General features: G+C 36.9%; 1 protein-coding gene across 1 annotated transcript; it reads right to left on the reverse strand.

Moving 5' to 3' along the window:
* Positions 1–14,489: 14,489 nt before the first annotated feature.
* Positions 14,490–20,460, reverse strand: Pdhb (Pyruvate dehydrogenase E1 beta subunit). The gene is made up of 8 exons (XM_028188415.2): positions 20,072–20,460; positions 18,507–18,660; positions 17,540–17,726; positions 16,711–16,833; positions 16,448–16,552; positions 15,854–15,973; positions 15,160–15,340; positions 14,490–14,708 (listed from the first exon to the last, which is right to left on the reverse strand). The coding sequence occupies exons 1-8, from the start codon at positions 20,278–20,280 to the stop codon at positions 14,684–14,686; spliced, it is 1,104 nt and encodes a 367-aa protein (XP_028044216.2). The 5' UTR covers positions 20,281–20,460; the 3' UTR covers positions 14,490–14,683.
* Positions 20,461–21,367: the final 907 nt, after the last annotated feature.

Consider the following 21,367-nt stretch of genomic DNA (forward strand, 5'->3'; position numbering starts at 1 on the left):
GAACTAGAGGACTCAGCCGTGAGGGGAGAGCTTGTTAACATCTGCCCGTACTCCCCCAAAGGCGGTATGGCAGGTCAAGAGTAGCTGCTACGTAAATGCATTTACCACCGGATCGGAATCACGACCAGCTGAGAAGATGCGACTAGAAAATCAGCAGACTATTGCTATGGGCTAACTGTTAGTCGTTGATGACTTCAACGGGTAGTATGGTTGTTGCTAGGGTTAGAGAATGGGGGGTGTGATGGTACATGGGTATGTAAATGTTGGCTTAGTTCGGCCGTAAAAATTCCCAAATGCAATGACCGAAATCAAAAAATGCTCGTGGCGCCGGATAAGAGGATTGATACGACTGAATAGGAGCAATAGGAGGGAGCAGGGGTTTCTAAAGAAATACACAACATGCGTTCAACTTCCACAATGAAGCAATAGCATTGGCAAAATAAATTTTCCATTGTGTAATCAAAATTTATTTGCGTAATTGCAAAATGTGTAATGTCTAAATCGGCCGCGTTACAGTCATGGGTTTGGGTTTGAAGGTTAGGGTGGTATACTATACACTTGAGACTCCGACCTCATGTCCCAAACTCGGTTGCGGCATTGCGATATCTATGGACTCCGGAAGCCACTAAAAGGTATATGGCCTGTGAGGTCATCACGTGAAATTAAATTAAAACTAACGATTAGAAAGGCTGGCACATTAAGTACAACTTATTATAAGTTAAATACAAAGCTGCATGTCAGTTTACAGATCTAAGTTATTATGTTGTACCTAAGTTATCAATTACGAACAATGGTATGTTGATTGCGTGGTCACGACCTAGAGATTGCCTTGAGCTAAAGTCGTTTTTATACTGTTTAGAAATACTTTTAAATTTCACATGGCTTGTGGCTGTGTTATTCCTTTCGTTCACCAGGCTATTGGTTCGAGAGTGGCTTCCACTAATACAGATGGGTGCGGTCGATACTAAGTTATTGCGTAAGTTACAAGTGAATATAAATTACTTCCGCGATTAAAGAATACAAGTAAAAATCAAACCCGGAATTTGCATGCTCATTTTAAGCAGTCATGGCCTAAGGGATAAGACGCCTGGTGAATTGGTATTTAGGTATTCATTTCAAAGTTTTAGTTATATCCTACCGATGTTAAATCAACCCAACATTGACTATTCGAATGTTGTTGTCGGGGAGTTGTCGTATTTACAACATGCATGCAAGTTACTACTGGTGGTAGGACCTCTTGTGAGTCCGCGCGGGTAGGTACCACCACCCTGCCTATTTCTGCCGTGAATCAGTAGTGCGTTTCGGTTTGAAGGGTGGGGCAGCCGTTGTAACTATACTTGAGACCTTAGAACTTATATCTCAAGATGGGTGGCGCATTTACGTTGTAGATGTCTGTGGGCTCCAATAACCAATTTACACCAGGTGGGCTGCGAGCTGGTCCATCCATCTAAACAATAACAAAAAAGTTTATGCTGGAAATTTCTTCAAGCGCGATCAAGATTTTTTGCTATATTTATTATAGTTTGTGGACGTGTATTTAATCAAAGGGTTTGTGATAGCTAACGCTACAGTGGCCGTTGAGCTGCCGCACGTAATCCACAGATAACGGACATCAGTCAACTCATTACGAAGCGGAACGACCTACCCAACCAATAAAAATATAACCTTACTGGTAATTTCTTAACAAAACAGATGAAATTCAAACTGCGTTAACACAACCACTTACACAATCTAGACGTAGGTATCAGATTTAGAAACGTGATATGCTAACGAAATAAAAATGGAATCCAATAGGTAGGTATCGTATTAATTATTAGCCAAGACCATAATTGAATTTATGATGGTAATAAAGAATCTAATTTACCTAATATGATATTTTTAATGCATCTACAAATTTGAAGCCACTACAAATATTGTTCTATATACGAACTAAGATAAACAAACGCTACGATAGTTTTTGAGTCCTTAAAAAATTTCAAGTACTCAATAAACTCAAATTGCGCCAGAAACCTGAGCCCTTGTTTTAATCTAATTAAATTTTGATGCAATCATAATAACGTTACTATGCGCAAAGGAAAATCACGATTTATTTAAAAATCCGTCTTCTCAGCCGTTTAGCGCTTTAAAAATATTTATTTCACTGTGACCACAGCTTTAATACAATTATAGCTCTTAGCTTCAACTGTTTTAAGTCGTAATTAATAGTTTGTAGCACATTTGATAAGTAGGTGCTTTTTAGATTGTGACAATGTCTTGGCCGGCAAAATAAAAGGTAAGTACGTACTCAGGGTAGGTGTATAATGATAGACATTCATACGTGACGGAGTCTTAAGTTCATTTTTTAATTGGATCAAATTTTCAATGTAAGGACGTAGGTACATACAAACAATACATACATTTGTTTCAAGGTCATTATCGAATAGTGACTTTGAAATAAATAAAAAGAAAATTAATTATTTACGTTTAATCTTTGAGAAAAGTATTTGGTATAGGTACCTACATATAAAAGAGAAAATCAAATTTTAATTATTGCATTTGGAACAACAAATTTCAGAGTCGTATTTCTTTTTTAATGCGGTCCATGTTGATTACAATATTTAGGGATATTGCCAAGGATTTGCCTAGTGTAGCATAACCTCGTATCTTCCACTGGGCGTCCTAATGAGACTGAGAGACTCTCCGGAGAACTGACAGTGGTGTTCTCTGAGTATTTCACGCGCATGCTGCGGTCGCCAATCCGCGGGAATATCGTGTTGTGACTTGTAATTCCGCATCGCCGGGTATCATCAGACTTTTTCTGCATCGCCCTGAAGTAATCATGCCTTCCGATTTCAGGAGACTGACATGACTATAGATGCAATATGTTTGAGACTTTTTACTTCATAACTCAAGGAAAACCTCAATGTGTGATGTCTAAGCTCCGGTAACCAATTACCTTAATACAAGGAGGGCCTTGAAGTAGTTTGATCTTAGTAGTCTGATACTTAAACAATAATAATAATAATAGAGCCCTTTATTCGGAAAACAGATATAAAATTAAGTTTCTTATATTACTGCACTTATACTGATATATGTATATATATATGTATTTTAGAAAATTAAAATTGGTGTATTTGGTGCTTGTTTACTCTCTGTAAGTCCGTTTGCCAGTTGGCAAAGGCCTCCTCTAACCTACTCCATTCTGATCTCTCTCTGGCTACTCTACTCCATGTTATGCCCGCAACCTGCCTGATATCATCGTCCCATCTTTTTTGTTGCCTGCCTCTGTTCCTCTTGCCTTCCCTTGGGTACCAATGTGTAGTTATTTTGCTCCATTTTTCTTTTCCTCTGACCATGTGTCCCGCCCACTTCCATTTTAGCCTTTTTATTTTTAGAGCTACGTCTTGTGTCTTAGTATTTTTCCTAATGTTAGTGTTTCTTATTTTATCCTTCCTTTTTACTCCTATCATGCTATATGCGATCTACTTAAACAGTAAAATAAAATTAAAAGCTTAATGCTTTTAAGCTCGCGTCGCATCTTTGCGTAAATATATTAGCATCTTTAAACATACGAATATACAAATTAACATGATCCTTGTAGGTACAGAGAATAAGAATTGTATAGTAGTAACTGCAGTAGCAGGGCTGCGGTAAGCCCACTGAGTTTCTCGCAGGATCTTCTCAGTGGGTCGCGCTTCCGATCCGGTGGTAAATTCTGCGAAGCACTGCTCTTGCCAGGGCTAGTGTTAGCAACGTTGTCAGGTTTGAGCCCCGAGAGCTCACTTACTAGTTCGATGAATTTAGAATAACCTTTCGAGGTTACTAAAATAGGTAGGGGAAAAAAAAGTAGGTATATGTGGTTTAAATTTAAAGTTATAAGCCGTGTTAGGTAGGTACATAGGTACCTACTTTCCGCACGCTATTGTCGAAGCGTGTCTAATATATTTTCATCTCCAGAAAAAATATCGTCTAATTCTACCCGTGGATAAGCGGAGGTGGTTCGGGAAGGGCGAGTACGATCCATCACTACTCCTGTCACACGCCATTAGCAAACTCCACGCGGTATAGCAACTCGAAATTGCTGTACTTTTTTTTTCCTATATATATATATATATATATACATATTATTTTTTTTATTGCCCTTGTAGGCAGACGAGCATACGGCCCACCTGATGGTGAGTGGTTACCGTCGCCCATGGACTTCAGCAATGCCAGGGGCAGAGCCAAGCCGCTGCCTACCGCTTAATACTCTCCACAAGCTTCGTTTGAAGAAGGACATGTCATAGCGCTCGGGAACACCGTGGAGGGGAGCTCATTCCATAGCCGGATGGTACGTGGCAAAAAAGACCTCTGGAAACGCACTGTGGATGATCGTAGTGGCTGCAGGTAGTATGGATGAACTCTACTCCGGTGGCGGGCGGTGCGATGGTAAAAACGAGAGGTTTCCTACCTAAGCGGATAGCCTTGAGAGGCTATATCAGCTTCGCCCTAACGTGTATGTGAGCTCACGGGGCTCAAACCGGAATGGTGCTAACACTGGCCCTAGCAAGAGCAGTGCTTCGCAGAATCTACCACCGGATTGGAAACACGATCCACTGAGAAGATTCGGCGAAAAACTCAGTGGGCTGTGTCTATGGGTTAATTTACTCGTCGAGCCCTTCGTCGCAAGCGACGGGTTCGATGAAAACGATGACCGGTATTTGAGGTACCTAAAAACACCGTTAGTGGATCGGGAGGATCCGAAATGATTGCTGTATTAAGAACTATGTGTTGAAGCGCTAAGCGTGTTAAGAAATAATGTGTGAATGACCTTCAAATATGAACATAACGACATAGTTTACGTAAATAATGAATTTTCTACCCTTGAAATCGGGTTAAATATTGATGCTTTGCTTTACAGACAATGGTGTCAAACGATGATAAACTGTCGCAAAGGCCGAGAAAAAACATCTGCACAGTGAAAGCAAAACGTTACAAGTGAAAATTGTGTCTGCTACAATGTCATATCTAAGACAAACAAAGCCACTGATGAAACGAAATGACTTTGACCATTGCAAGATTTCTATATCGGGGGTCTTTCATCATTAAACAAAAAATGGTATATGTTACTATTTTCATATATTGAACCGAATTTCGATGTTTTAGTGAACATCGAATTGCTCTGGGTCAATTTGGTCATTATTATTTTAAAATATTCACATTGTGAAATCTGGCAGCATTTTAACATTACTGTTTCCCATTAAATTTAGAGACCCAAATAAACAAGTAGCATTGCCTAATTAGGCAAATTTATAATGCATTCCAAATAATTTCATAATCAAATGCACTTGACTTGAATTAATGTGTAGTTATGTTGACTTTATATTTGAGAGAATGATTAGTAAAGGTCATTGCAGTATAGCTTTCGTTTTCTAATCTAATTAATTAAGTTATCTCGTCTAAGGATTAGTTAAAATTTAATTAGTACCCACCTTGAGATAAATTGGAGTCTGGATTGTTTTAGTAGCTACCTATGTTACCTTTGGTACCGGAACTTCTAATTGGCTAGCTAAAGCATAATTAATTTGAGCATCTTCACATTCCTCAGACCTCTATCGACGTTACTGTGTGTGATTTAAATAATATATTGATCTATTTATATCAAGGCAACACTCCACCGTTACAAACGGGTTTTTTTAACTAGTCTGTGATAACATACCGGAAGTATTTAGGCAGAAGCGTGTTAAGAAATTTGTTTGAGATGTTCCCTCAAACCGCTGCGTCTACAGTTTTAATTTTGTCAGGTACCATCCTGATGTAATATGTAATGTTATGGATTTGAAAATTAAATACTAAACACAACTGTATATTTTCGTTAAACGGTTCTCTAATTATTGACTTCTTGCAAAATATCGTGTTACTATCACTAATAACACAGTTAACAAACTGTTTCAAGAAAAACCAGTTAAAGTATATGTTGTTGTTATTCAATAATTTCGCGTAGTTTGCATAAAATTGAACGTACCCTGTTATGACGAATGACAAATAGCTATTGCAAAACCGGGCTGATTGTAATCGAAGGATAAAAGAGTAATTAGTTAAGATTATTGTGGTTACATAGAAATAGTTCTTATGCTAATGCAGAATTATTTTTTGAATGCTACTACAATTGATGTAATTTGAAATTGATTGGTAGTTACGATCATTGATAGTGTTGAAATTATGTATGTATTATTCACTATGTATTTTTTTTTATTACTCCGGTGGGTGGACGAGTTCACGACCCACCTGGTGTTAAGTGGTTACAGAGCCCATAGAAACCTACGTCAATGCGACCACCCACCTCGAGACATGGGTTCTAATGTCTCCGTTTTTTACAGTAAAACGGTTGCGTCACCCTTCAAACTGAAATACATTACTGCTTCAAGGCAAAATTAGGCATGGTGGTGGTACCTACTCATGCGGACTCAGAAGACGTCCTACTACCAGTAATATTAATATTATCGGCATATTATCATTAATACTATCAGCAATACGTAGGTGCCGCTTGAGACCTTCCAACAGACAAGTGCGTTTCATATATTTAGTGATATAGTCAATGCAAAGCGTAGATAAATGTAGTTCATTCTGAACATATTTAAATTATTATAGAGTATAGAGAGAATCGATTGAAAAAAACGAGTTCGTATTGAGCCGTGCATAACCCGTTGGTTTGAATATTTTTTTATTTCTGATCTCCTGTACCTAACGTACAAACATAATACTTATTACAACCATGGTGAAGTCCTTATAAATAAAAAACAAAGATCCCAAAAAAAACACAATTATAATTGAAACATTTTTGCGACTTATTTCGCATTCATTTTATTAAACACATAGACACCTAGAAAACGTATAGACACCTATAAACAGGTGAATACTCAGTAAAGTATTTTCAATATCAGTAAATAATCAGTAAAGTATTTTAGAAGATAAATGGAACTGCGTTATTAGCGAGCAGCAAGCCATGAGTACCAGTTAACAGAATTGGCGTTCCGTACCTAAATATAAGAAGCAATAAAAGCTAATGTAATTTACCAGTTTCGAATCTTTGACCTTTTGCAGGAAAGCCAAGCGTGATATCTCTGTGTAAGCGTTGTTCTTTACTCGTAACTAAACATCAAGCCTTTTGACTAATCAGAGATGTATCAAAAAATAATGCCCAACAATTTCGTTCTGCCATACCGATGCGATTTTCTCACAAATAAACGTGTAAACAAAAAATATCTCCATCCGAGCCAAGCTACATTCAGCCTACGTATATGTATAGGATTAAATTTTATACGTATGGATTTTATATGGCCACATATAATGTGTATAAACCCAATTTTTATTTATTTATTCCGAATTAATACAGATTTCAATCTATCTGCTCATTATTTGAACTTATAGGTAGTGTGTGGAACAGAAATAATTGATTTGGGGAAGATACGTTAATACGTTATATAGAATAATATAATATGATAGTCAAAATGGTCGACTGTAATCTGAATGAGTTACCGAATGCCCCATCACTGATGCTAGTCTAACCCCTAACTTTAAACTACCCAGATGTGGTAGCTTAACACCCTTTTAACGTAATCGAATTAATTTCACCCCTTTTAGCGTCTGATTGGGGTTTAAACAAGTTTTAAAACCGATAAGGGTCGGATTTTGTGGCCTAATTGGGATTTGTCATACATACGCTTGATAAACAGACTGTATCATGACAGATTTGGATTTTAGCGATAGCCATCACCAAATTTAATAAATCCACGGACGTTGTGATGTCTATAGGTTCCGGTGACCACTTAGCGCTAGGTGCACCGCGAGCTCGTTCAGACATGTCCAGGTTAAATGAAATAAAAATAGCCATAACGTAATTTTTAAGGAATGTGTTTTTGTTCCTAATACCAACATTCATACCGTCGGCCTGCTAAGCAATATGCTTTATGGAAGATCTACCATTTGTCGTCTTGTATAGAATATTATTGACCTGATTCACATTATAAAGACGATGTATTTACCATAGAAGAAAATCCCAGTCTGGGGAAATTCAATTTTCATTCGGAACCGTTGTATCAATCGATACGTCTTACCGACAAGGCTAAGTACGGCCCTTGTAATCATTGTCAGGTATTAGAAGACACGGGTGTGGGACTCCGCACTCCACTTAATCAGCTCGTATTTTGAGCTGGTCGATATCACAGTCTTCTCATTATTAGTGGAAACACTAATTCGTTCTCAAAGTCAGTCAAGCTTAACTGTATTATGCCAAAGCAAGGCTTCAAAGTCGTCTCTGAAGGTAGAGAGGTTACATTATTCCAGGTCGGTGAAATAACCGGTCTTTGGTACAAAAAATAACTGTCAAATATACTTTAAAAAAATACACACGGTCGATTTCAATATATGTATTCCTTTAATAAATTCGTTTCGTAGTCGCGCCAAGTTCGCAGGACGATCCATCAACAAGTTTCGCTGGGAACAAAAGTTTCGACAAGTCTCTTGTACCGACGACGAGAACTGACAGGAGTTTTGTACAACAGTTTAGTTGTCTCGTATATAAATACTTTTACTATTACAATAATTATATAATATCATTTACTTTTAAATTTATCTTACGTTAAATAACTTAGGGTTTCCGATATGTGTCGTGTGTGTGTTTTAAGTCGTCGTGGCCTAAAAGATAAGACGTGCGGTGCATTCGTATTGAAGCGATGCACCGGTGTTCGAATCCCGCAGGCGGGTACCAACTTTTCTAATGAAATACGTACTTAACAAATGTTCACGATTGACTTCCACGGTGAAGGAATAACATCGTGTAATGAAAATCAAACACGCAAAATTATAATTTGCGTAATTACTGGTGGTAGGACCTCTTGTGAGCCCGCGCGGGTGGGTACCACCGCCTTGCCTATTTCTGCAGTGAAGCCGTAATGCGTTTCGGTTTGAAGGGTAGGACAGCCGTTGTAACTATACTTGATACCTTAGAACTTATATCTCAAGGTGGGTGGCGCATTTACGTTGTGGATGTCTATGGGCTCCAGTAACCACTTAACACCAGGTGGGCTGTGAAGTCGTCCACCCATATAAGCAATAAATAAAAAATTGTGTTAAGTTTTTCTATTTGGACTGAAAAATAAATTTATTTAACTTTCTTAATTACCATAATAATATTAGAACAAGGAACCTGATACACGAATCGGTCAAGGCCGATATAAATTATCAATATAGATTATTTTGAAAATAGGCTTTGGCATTGGAGGATTATTTTTGTTGAGGCTTTATTGAATTTCATCGCTTAAGTTTAAAACAATCATATTTTTAGTCACCGTGATACCACGATACATATTATCTACACATATTATTATACACCATCCCGTTGGCGAGAAGCTATAATACGCCGTTAGGATACCAGCGAATAGGTAGGAGAAAAATACACCGCTAAATCGGCGATGACTAAATAAGTAACTTAAAAATGGAGATGAAGACGAGTAAATATTCAGTTACAAACGTGCTAGACTGTTTCATCTATTGATAATAAGTTTAATTATTAACTTTAGCAATTACATGCTAATTTGCAGTTTTTTTAAAGATATGCAAACGAGAAGGCTTTCTAGTGACACTGATTCTATTAGTTTTGTAGTTCAAAGTCGTCTTGATATTCGCGCTATGATTCTAATTTAGTTATATTAAATTTATCAAATAATCCAGTAATAGGTTTAGTAACTATTACTTTCGGGGTTAGTTGAGATAATTCTTGTCTCCAATTATATTTATGTATATTTGTTAAATACTAAGAGATGTAACTATACTGAGACCTTAGAACTTATATCTCGAGGTGGGTGACGCATTTACGTTGTAGATGTCTATGGGCTCCAGTAACCACTTAACACCAGGTGAGCTGTGAGCTCATCCATCCATATAAGCAATAAAAAAAAAATAAAAAAAAATCTACGTGGTTTCACAATACATTATTTATTGGGAAACTCGACTGAAAAAAAATATTCATTTTATTTGGAAAATAATTTGGGCCCTGGCCTCCGCTCCTCTGTTGCCCCGAGGCCTCCAAACCTCTAAATCCGGCTCTGGGTATTATACTTCATACTAGATACGCCGGAGTCAACCTGGAGTTTTATTTTACATAGATTCATCGCCTCACTGACTGATGGTTTGCTACGAAATCGTGCTCGTTACAAGAATTGTTTTTTTTTATTGCCCTTGTAGGCTGACGAGCATACGGCCCACCTGATGGTGAGTGGTTACCGTCGCCCATGGACTTTAGCAATGCCAGGGGCAGAGCCAAGCCGCTGCCTACCGCTTAATACTCTCCACAAGCCTCGTTTGGAGAAGGACATGTCATAGCGCTCGGGAAACACAATGATGATGATGAAATATATCTTTCAGCTAAAGTATTACGAACGAAAAATTCTCTATTGCAGAAAAAAAAAACCTCGTATTATATCTTCGCTGACGAGAATCCACTTTTATTATTAAGTATGAAAAGAATTTCGGCGCGTGACAGTATAGTGATCGATCACTTATTTTATGAGGGTAGGCAGAAATTATACGTTCTAAGATTGACGTCTCTACGTGTCAACGGCTGGATTGAGATGTCTGCCTTTGCAAGATTTTAGATGAATTTAAAAAAAATATTGAAACGTGGAAGAATTTAGCGGCAATTTTTGGGATCTCGTCTCGGAATTATTTACCTACATAATAGACAATGCAGTACGAATACCGGTGACCATCGCGAGAACAAACACCAGCTTCAGTTGTATTGTATGATGGCAGACCTGCTCCTCAATTCGTCGTCATCTAACCGTCCGAGCTCGCAATAAGCTTTACAGTAAGCTATATAGTTTATTATATTTATTTCCCACAAACTCGTGATATAAAAAGTGTGTGTGTCCGCTCCGACGCACGACTGGAGTTTACTGGATATAAAAAATTAAACGAAACAATACGAGAAATAGTTCTATATTACGACAACACGATACACTACAGATTATTAACAAATTAACGAGACACAAAACAAACGACTAACAAATATATGAAAATACAATAATGAGAGAAACGCGCGATCAGTACGAGGCTTTGTGGCGGACTGCCGGCGCATGTACTAGCATGTCACACGAAATGCGCATAACGCATTTCGTGTGACATGCTAGTACGATTTTGGTCCCCATAATTTTCATACCCCGGGCCTATATATGTAAATCGATTCTAAAGGAGTAAACTCCAAAATACAACTTCTCAGCGGTCCTTGCACTTAGCGCAGCTTGTATCTGAAGACTTACATGCGGTTTTAAAATATATATCCAGGGGTGAAGGCTATTTATTTTAAGTGAACTTTCGCTAAATACGCGACATTTATCTTTGTAATTGAAGGTCCGTTTTATTTGGTATTAGGATCAACAGTTTAATGTTTTTAATTGAACTTCAATTAAGTTTACTCTATTCAAATAGCTGAAGATTTTTTTTGTAATGATATTTTTTCCACACTTTAGCTCTGTAGTTGCAAAAATGTCGCTTAAACCAAATAGCCTTACCCCTTGGCCACAGCCGAGAGCGGTGCGAATTGCGGTGCGTCGTGAGGCGCGGCAAGCGGGAGCGGCGAAAACAAATGGTAGACAACCTATGAAGTATGCCACAGCTACTGGCGGTGCGTTTTGCGGTGCGTTGCGAGGCGCGGTGAGAGGCGCGTGACATCTGGCGGCGACGAGCTGCGCCATGTGCGAGTGAAACAAATGTACTAGACAATATGGAGGCGGCCACAGTTCAGAGCGGCGCGCGCGGCGGTGTCGGTGGACGCATTGAGGCATCGCGCGACCGAAACAAATCATTTTGTTTTTACCGCGCGTTGAGCTAATAAAATATAATGGATGTGGAACAATTCATTAGTGAAATACTGAGTAGACCAGAAATATGGATGTCAAAACATCCACATCATAAATATAGGCATGTTATAAAAAAAATTTTGGACGAAATAAAACAACAATTTTCTGGTACTAATGGTTTCCTAGATACTCTTGGATAGGATTATTGAAATAAAATTTGAAATTTGAATTGATTTCGTATTCTAGATGCTTGAACCGTTGCTCGATTATTCCGTCTTGATCTGCGTACGCTATTGTGAATATTGGAGTCTCCAAACTGGGAAACAAACTGCTGAAAATCTGCATCTCTGTCTCCATCACTTTCTTTTAAGGCACGAAACCTTTATAATCAATGTCGCGTGCTTTTTGTTTGCCTTTACACTTTTCGTAAAAATACGAAATTTATTAGTTAGAATACCAAACGCGTACTGAATTGTGACACTTGCCCGGGATAATGTTTTGTCGAAAATTATTTGTTCCGCATTTAAACCACCCGGTGGATATGGGCGCATCAAATAATTTTTAAGAGGATAGGCTTTATCAGCAATTAACACGTATGGTAAATTGAGATTTGAACCTGGTAATCTCTGTGAAGGTTGAATCTATTAATAATCTATTTATCGGGATAGTTCTTATATTCCTAATATAATACCTAGTAAATAGGGTGAAATTCGCCAAGTTCTCTCTTTTTCTAACTGGGTGCGCTCCTATTCTTGATTGAATAATATCTTCAGCTAAGAACGCACTTATTTCAAGGTAATATCGTGCCACTTTTGAAAGGTAAATTTGATAGGGATTTCTAAATACGTGCACGTCTGACGCCGCCGCCGTCGCAACTAGTCTAGCTGTGGCATACCCCCGCAAATAGCGCCGCTCGCCGCGCCTCGCAACGCACCGCAAAACGCACCGCCAGTAGCTGTGGCCAGGCCCTTACACATTTCGATATGACAAGTATATGTGTATATGAAAAATAAATTTATAAAGGAATAAAATGTTATAGTAAACAGAAAACATTTACAATTAGGTGAGTAGGTAAGTAAAAGAAAAAAAAATCGAATTACACGTGGGATGATATTTCTAGTTGTGTTGTAGTTGGATCATGAATGGTGACCATCAATCAAACTGTCACCATCCCCACAATGTGTTCACAGGAACATCGTGGACCCTCTGTTGCAACTCTGATTGTGAACGTAGGTACTGACTATCCACTGTAAGTGTAGCAAAATTGTTTCGTGATAATTCGTGTTTTTGTGCATTTTCGTTGGATAGTCAAGATTTTTTTAATATACTTCACATTTAGCAGCCGTATTACATTCATTAACAATAACATGTCATATAGAATACCAAAATTAAATAAAAACAATGATTATGTACAAATTCGGAATAAAATAAAAATAGTAATAAAATAAAAAATAAATTGGTTCCCACAGGCTAGGCGTACCTATACAATTTTTTTAAATGAAATACTATTGACTTCCCCATTATTTATTGCGAATTTAATTAAAGCGGAATTTTTTATTGTGTCCTGACTACAATGCTAAGCTGTGTATGTTTGTTGATGGGATAACTTTGACTACCTTTCCCACCTCGCTCGTCTGTCGGTCATTAGGGAATCACATTATCTTGGCCAGCAGATTGTAGTATTTGTGTTTTTTATAAAGATGTTTTGAAGTCCTATTAAAAATAGTATTGGAATATTTTGAAGTTACTCACGAAGCTAGAATTGTCGTCTATATTAGAACTTAAACATAGGTGGTGAAGACATACACATATAAACCAATTATACCTGACACCTAGGTCGGTAGGTTTTTTATGTGTTTTGGAGGTGGCTTTGGGTCCACTTATTGGTGAAACCATCTTCGTATTGTGGCGGTCAAATTGTCCTGAGATAAATTGTCACGTAACAACGGCGCAGCGCTGTTGTCGTGACGCTACGGACCTGCGTGCTTTGTTCGATTCAGGTGTTTGTTTAGAACAGCCTTTCCCACAGTTTAAGTACATAGGTGAAAAAATGGGGGTGCTAAAAAATAATTTATTCTCTAAGTGGGCAGTAGACAAAATCAGTTTGGGAGCCCCTGGTTTAGAATGAAATTATTTTTGACACTACAAAAAATGTATTGTGAAACTTTCTTTACTATTAGTATTAGCGCAGGTTCTTGGTGTCAAGTGCTCATTTGATAGTGGAATTTAAGAAAATAAGATTCACTCTCAATTTTATTACAAAGAGCTATAACGCCTTTTTTGCCCTATCTATTCGTTCGAAGCCTAAAAGCTGGCGAGAAACTCAGTGGGTTGTGTCCGTGGGCCAGTTTGCTCGTCGAACTCACGCCATCTATGGATTGACTTAAGAACTTTTCAAACGATTAGTACATATGACGATAAACAGATGGCGTTTTTCGCCATTTTGGTTTGCTAACTCATCTGTATTATTACACACAAGCGATAATTGCAGTCCATAGCGTGACGCATGAAAGCCGCCTCGCAGCTTGAATTAATATATAATAGCAATACCAAATAAAATAAATACCAATAGCATTCGATTCATGTGTCAACTTACAACAGGAATGCACGCTCACTTTATCATCAATACAATAATAATTAATATAACGACCCACTTTTTTCAAATCATACATCTTTTTGTTCAACAAATAGTATCTTTAATAAAATTATTAAATTCTAATCTCAATATAAATGTATAGTTAAATCACAATAGCAATCAAGTTAAGACTTCTTTGCTTTTCATTCAATGCACCATGTAGAAATAAATAAAATATGTACAGATTATCCGAACATTATTAATTTATATTTGCTTGTGGAGATTCCCTGTTCTACTGGGCTTGCACTGCACTGATTCTGAAACAACGAAGCATTTTTTGGTTTTATCTACATTATTCAGTAAACACCACAGTCCACGACACTCTTGCTTCCTAACAATAGCAACAGACATCACTACACATTTGCGCCGTAACCTCTCACCCAAGCTTCCCAGCATGGAGCAACACTAACTTGCTTCCCAGCATGCAGCAACACTAACTTGCTCCCCAGCATGAAGCAGCACTAACTTGCTCCCCAGCATGAAGCAGCACTAACTTGCTCCCCAGCATGGATCAGCACTAACTTGCTCCCCAGCATGAAGCAGCACTAACTTGCTCCCCAGCATGAAGCAGTACTAATTTGCTCCCCAGCATGAAGTAGCACTAACTTGCTCCCCAGCATGAAGCAGCACTAACTTGCTCCCCAGCATGGAGCAACACTGACTTGTTCCCCAGCACGACACAGTAGTTGAGAGGAGAGCTATACTGACTTGTTGCCGAGCACGTTGGTGACGGCGTCCACCACGTCGGCGGGTCCGGGCACCGCGTGCGCCTCGAGCGTCCTGGCGTAGGGCATGGGCACGTCGGCGCCGCACACTCGCCACACCGGCGCGTCCAGCTCGAAGAACGACGGCGACTCCATGACGCGGGCGCAGATCTCTGCACCGATTCCTGGGACAATACACGTTATTCAACACTAATCCCACTATCCTGCCACATATCGTGGTCAAGTATTTTGTAGCTTTCAAGTTAATAATATTTTAGAATCTAAAGCTTACGCAAATGCCAAACGAAGCCTTGAATACCATACATCAGCTGATTTCTATTGCAGTTATAGTGCGTGTTTTAATAGGGGCGATATTCTCTAATATCATATTATGTCATCACTGGAGCTAATAGACATTACCAAATGAATGTCGCCCGTTTGAGATATGTAGTTAACTTCTCAATGGCATTGTATTGGTTGTTGAGCCCTTCACAGCAGAACACAAGTGGGCCGTAAAGGGACGCCGAGTGGTGCGCCACCGGGGCCGTCATACAAAGGACATGTCTAGTAGTGTGCACATTGAATAGATGCTTTGTTAAAGTGCAGCAGTAGCAGAATACGTTTTTCCATTTGTTATCTGGCTCAAACACCCAACGTTTGTACTGAGCCTTTTAATGTTATTGTCCATAAATCCTTACCAGATTGCGGCCATCCTTGTTCTACAGTAATGAGATGATGTGTTTTGGCAATGGACCGAGCGATCGTGTCGAAATCCATTGGCCTTATTGTTCTTAGATTTACTACTTCACATTCTATACCTGAAAAATGTACAAATATATTTAGTGCAACATACTGGAGTTTAAATTATGTACAAAGGAGTTTCAGAGGACTTTAATAATGACTTACTGAACATGGTTCATCCCAATTCAGAATCTGTTCTTTTAAACAAAGCTGCTGCAAAATTATTTGTCATTGATTACAAAACTACAATAGATTAGTATAGTGGAGTTATACAACAACATATTATGGTGAATTATACAATGAAATTAAATCCGTTTTTATGAAAAATAAATTTAAAATACATTTAAATAGGTACAACAAGTTGTGAAATTTTGCAGCAGCACCCTAGTTTTAATATGAAGTAAGATGTTTTCCAAATTCTGAACTTTTATTTTTAAGTTTTTGGTCTTCGGTTTTTTATGAAATAATAATCGGTCGAATTTGCAATTGACAGCTGTCATATCCGACGCGTGTCAGTTTTGAGTTGGTGAATGATGTATCTTCAGACATACCCTTGCTTCCAGCCAGTTGTTCAGCGGCCTTGAGCGCGGTGTCAGTGCCTCGTCCCGCGCACACTAGCGTGATGTGCCGACCCTCCCTTTCTACCTTAGCTTTGCCTGAAAAATGATTAAATTTTTACTGTTAGTCAATTTTACTGCCATTGTGCCTTATAATGTGCAGAAGTAATCTGAACAATCAAGAATGAGAGTAGTTAGGCCATTGGTGTTTCTTTTTAAAAGCTATTCGGCAACAACAGATAAGTGGGTCTACTCACCAATAGGAAGTACAAAGTCTTTGGACTGGGCTTCATCTGACATTGGGAATGGTATACCATACATAATTTCATCTTCCAACATAACAACTGGGTCGGGATCCCTGATGGCAGCTTTCAGGAGACCTAAAAGTAAAATTCTAAGTAATGAATATACCAGGAAGGCAAAATTAAAATATCAATATAAAAAATATAATATTTTGACTATTTATGATATGTGTTAGAGTGTTAGAGGAACCATCAATCAACAAAAGTCAATATATAGTTTTATTTCAAAACTACAAGGGAACAGGGTCAATAACAGCAAAATAAACAGCAACAAGTTATAGTCACAATCTCATATGGATTTTCAAAGTATAAAATGAAACACTGTACTGAATATCAATTGGTGGTCTTCAAACACACATTCACATTTATACATCAAGTCCCCCCTGTTCTACATTCACTACAAAAAAAATTATCATCTTAAAGTGGTGACATCCTGGTTATGTCCATTATACATGGTTTCAATATATTATCCAAAAGAACTTAGAAGACAAACTAGGGATGATTACTATTTCTGGAGATGGGGATAGATTAGCAAAGTTGTACTTATAAAAATATTATATACTTTTTTACAATTAGATACACTATTTTGTGCTCCTTTGTCTTCATATATTTTAATTATTATTGAGGTACTGTTCACAATGATGAATGATGATAGTATTAAAAACGACATTCTTTGAATATATATAAATAAATATAATCAAATGTGCACAGCTTGATTTTGTCAATTTATATATTTCCCTTAGATTCATTGGCTATGCATAAAATAACTAGGTGAACTGCTTACCTTTAGCATCCTCTGCTGAATAAGGCATAAGAACTTTAAGGCCCGGACAGTGGCTGTACCAGGCACCAAAGCACTGGGAATGTTGTGCGGCAACACCGGAGGCAGCTCCATTAGGGCCTCGGAATACTATTGGCACTGGTACTGTGCCAGCTGACATATAGAAGGTCTTGGCTGCTGAGTTTATTATCTGGAAGTGAATTTTTTTACTAATGTAGATGGATTTTTCGGTTTGTATATGTGGATCATGACCCACTTGGGCTTAGATTGTTGTGGAAACCATCACATTTTATGGATTCATCATAAAAAAATTATAGAGTTGTCGTGATATTAGGTAGAAATTTTAATTACATTAGAAAATGGATAATCAAGTTTTAATCTGTAATATGTAACCTTGTGGCACCTTTATTTACTTTTTTAACATTGACAATATCAACAGACAAATCTTTTCAAGTTATTTAGAAAGTTAATAATTATGGATGACTATCGTCCATATTTTGTTTAGCACATTCTTATCAACACATGACACACAAAAGGATTTATATTTAAACATGTATTTATGGGATTCACTACGTATCATTGTTTTAATCTTTTAAATTTTCGGAATTGTTGTCATAATGTATAGTTTTATATTTGTATTTTTTTGGTCTACCTATCTGCCAGTAGCTTCGAGGGCCTATTCAGCCTCCACTGTGACTGAGGTGGCTGAGGTCATTGGACTTAGGCTGAAAGAGCTTGCTAATAAAATCCATAGCAAGTGTTTCACTGAAAACCACCACACATTGAGCATTTCCAGAGAGAAACTCATTGGGATATCCCTTTTCTATATTTTTTGTTACATATTCGTTTATTTATATTTGTGATTTTTTGGTCATTGTCAACATTTGACATAACACCACCAATTGTGTCATGGACATTACGAGTATTTTGTTCATTAAATACAACTTATCAATTTTATCAGGACACTCACATGATCAATAGCTTGCATAGAGAAGTTAAAGGTCATGAATTCACAAATAGGCTTGAGCCCTGCAAAAGCAGCTCCAACAGCTATACCGGCGAAACCTGCCTCTGTGATGGGTGTGTCGATAACTCTTTTATCACCATATTTCTTCCATAGACCCCTAAAATTATTTGTTGGTTTTCATATCTTGTTCACCTTTTGTCATCACATGAAATTTATTATTTAATGATTGATTAGTGCATCATGAGTGTGCATTGACATTATTTAGAACCATGCTGGGGAAGCTAAAACTCACCTATGAGTTACCAACTAGATGCAAACTTAGTGCAAACAGTAGGGAATTTATATTCATGAATGTATTTATATATATTTTTCATTTAATATTAGATATTTTTTTTAATGCTTAGTTTAAAAATCATGCTTTAATAGCTCTTATATTGTACACTATTCCCCTCTTATACATCGTATTTCTCTCTGATAATGGTTTGCTGGAAGAAAACTCATGAATGAGTTAAGCTCGCCTTTGTACATAGTATTTAGACATTCTTTAAATCTGTTTTTATTGTATTTTCTTTTTGTGTACAATAAGTATAAATAAAATAAATATTTATGTAAGTAGTAGAGATAGTTAGGGAATGTAGTAGTAGGATGTCTGTGTTCGCTGAATAATATAATGTATACTTTAGATATAAGCTCATTTGACTATAGTCCAAAGTCTAAAACACATGAAATAATACTTTTAGGGATAAAAGTTACATGCCCAGATTAATTAATCATACTTATCTGGCCTTTAACTGTGACGAGACTAGCACGCTAAATACTGATAGGTTTAGTTTATAATTCAGAGCTTAAAATATAAAGGTTGTAAACTTTAATTATTCTGTTTCTATTGTTTCATACTAAGAGAAGGCATTATTATAACTGAGATTAACACTTTTATATTTAAGTTTTATTTTGTCTGTTTAAACAATTTAATGTTTTCATAATCTCCATGTATGAAGGAAGATATCATTCTTCTTTATCATTCAACTTTTCAGGATTAATGGCATTAAAATCTTATATGAAACAGTGATCTTCTATATGATGATAGTTAAATGTCTGCATACTTAAATATATTTTTTACTTTTGGATATGATTTTTATTTTTCAGATTTTCAGAATTTAGTTCCAACATATTCGATAGATATTATCTTGTACAAATTACAGAAATTGTTTTAAATTTTATATAGGTTGCAAATATTATGTATTAATGAATTTCCATCCATTTTATATAATTTATATTTCATTGGTTAGCCAAATTGCATTCGGGTGTTTGTTTGTTTACTGCAGTTTACTACAGTATATTGATTGCACTATCGATTTGCTAACGATAACATTGAACTTGACAATCTGTCAACAAATGAATGGGTTATGTAATAATGAAACGAATTTAGATTACATACAATCTATTGTGAACTTAATTGTGATACGGAAGAAGACTATAATAGCAAATCAAGTTGAAATTTCAGCAATAACTAGGTAGTAAATATAATAGTATTTTTTATGTACATACGATAGGTTAGAATGTTTTACCTTGTGACTTTGTAGGCACCATCGTATTGAGCGACTTCCTCTCCCAAAACGAAGACTTTCTCGTCTCTCTCCATCTCCTCGTCGATCGCTTGATTTAAAGCATCTCTTACAGTCACCGGCTTAGAAGCCAGAGCTTTCGATGTGGCAAAACTGCGACGGGATAATCGAGCGAGCATCCCGAGAACAGCCGGCGATGATTTTAATGCCATTTTAAATGTAATGTTACTGTTAAACTATTTTTGCAACGCCTAAACCAGCACGGTGGTTTATTGGCGAGGTAAGATGTTAGTTTTGTCTAAAACGATGTTAAATTTGCGAATGAACCGCGATGAAGGATGAATGGAGGTCGTTAGTGTATTCTTTGAAGTTCGTACGCATAACGCATGACACTGTGACGTTTCAGTAGTTGTCAAATTTGTTAAATGTCAGAATTTTTCTGTAACATTTTACCATAGACTTAGGTTTCCTACTTCAGTGCATTTTACTAGTAAGTCCATCGAGCTTAATCCTTTTATTTAATAAATTATCGACCATGTCATTTGGTTTCTTGGAATTAATACTTATTACTTAATTTTAAAATAAATAGGAGTTTTTTCATAATAAAATTGATAAATCTGCCAAAAAAATATTTAAGTGTAATCAGACTTTCTTACTTTTCTTTTATTAAAATAATAATAAATGTTTCAGCCTATATGTATAGATAGTTGTCCCTACTAGGGAGAATTCAAATTCAGCACATGCATAGAAGTAATAGTGTTCTGTGATCATTACAGAGATGGCGCTGTAAAAGTTAATATCTAATATATAAAATTCTCGTGTCACGGTGTGCGTGATTGAACTCCTCCGAAGCGGCTCGACCGATTTTCGTGTATCTTAGCGTGCATATCGGCCGGGGTGGAGAATCGAACAACATATATTTTTCATCCCCCTAAATGTTGGGTGGTCCAACCCTAATTTTTTCTTTTTTTTTTTAGACAAATTTTTTTTTATTTTTTTTTGATACAACTTACAAAAATACATACAACCCTAAATTTTCACCCCTCTACGATCAACCCTTATTTTTTATTTGATAATTAAAAAACAAATTTTTTTGGCAAGATTTTTATTTTTATTTTGTCATGACTTAAAATAAAAATTTCATATTAATCTCAATTTTCACTCTTATACGATCAACCCCTATTTTTCCATCCCGATTTTTATTTTTTTTATTCTATGCACAGATCCGCAATAAGGTTGCAAGATGGCAATCAAATATTATAATTTTAGTACGATGAATTATTTTTCAGAGTTTATAAT

The sequence above is a fragment of the Bombyx mandarina genome, chromosome 06 (genome assembly GCF_030267445.1).
Source record: "Bombyx mandarina strain Sakado chromosome 06, ASM3026744v2".
NCBI classification, from domain to species: Eukaryota; Metazoa; Arthropoda; class Insecta; order Lepidoptera; family Bombycidae; genus Bombyx; species Bombyx mandarina.

What these genes read in the sequence shown, in the direction of transcription:
- Pdhb (XM_028188415.2), bottom strand. Translation starts at nt 20,280, where the DNA reads ATGGCATTAAAATCATCGCCGGCTGTTCTCGGGATGCTCGCTCGATTA. An exon ending in GGTGCCTACAAAGTCACAAG is followed by an intron (nt 18,661 to 20,071) that starts GTAAAACATTCT and finishes AAATAATTTTAG; the next exon opens with GGGTCTATGGAAGAAATATG. An exon ending in ACAAGGATGGCCGCAATCTG is followed by an intron (nt 15,341 to 15,853) that starts GTAAGGATTTAT and finishes GTATTGTCCCAG; the next exon opens with GAATCGGTGCAGAGATCTGC.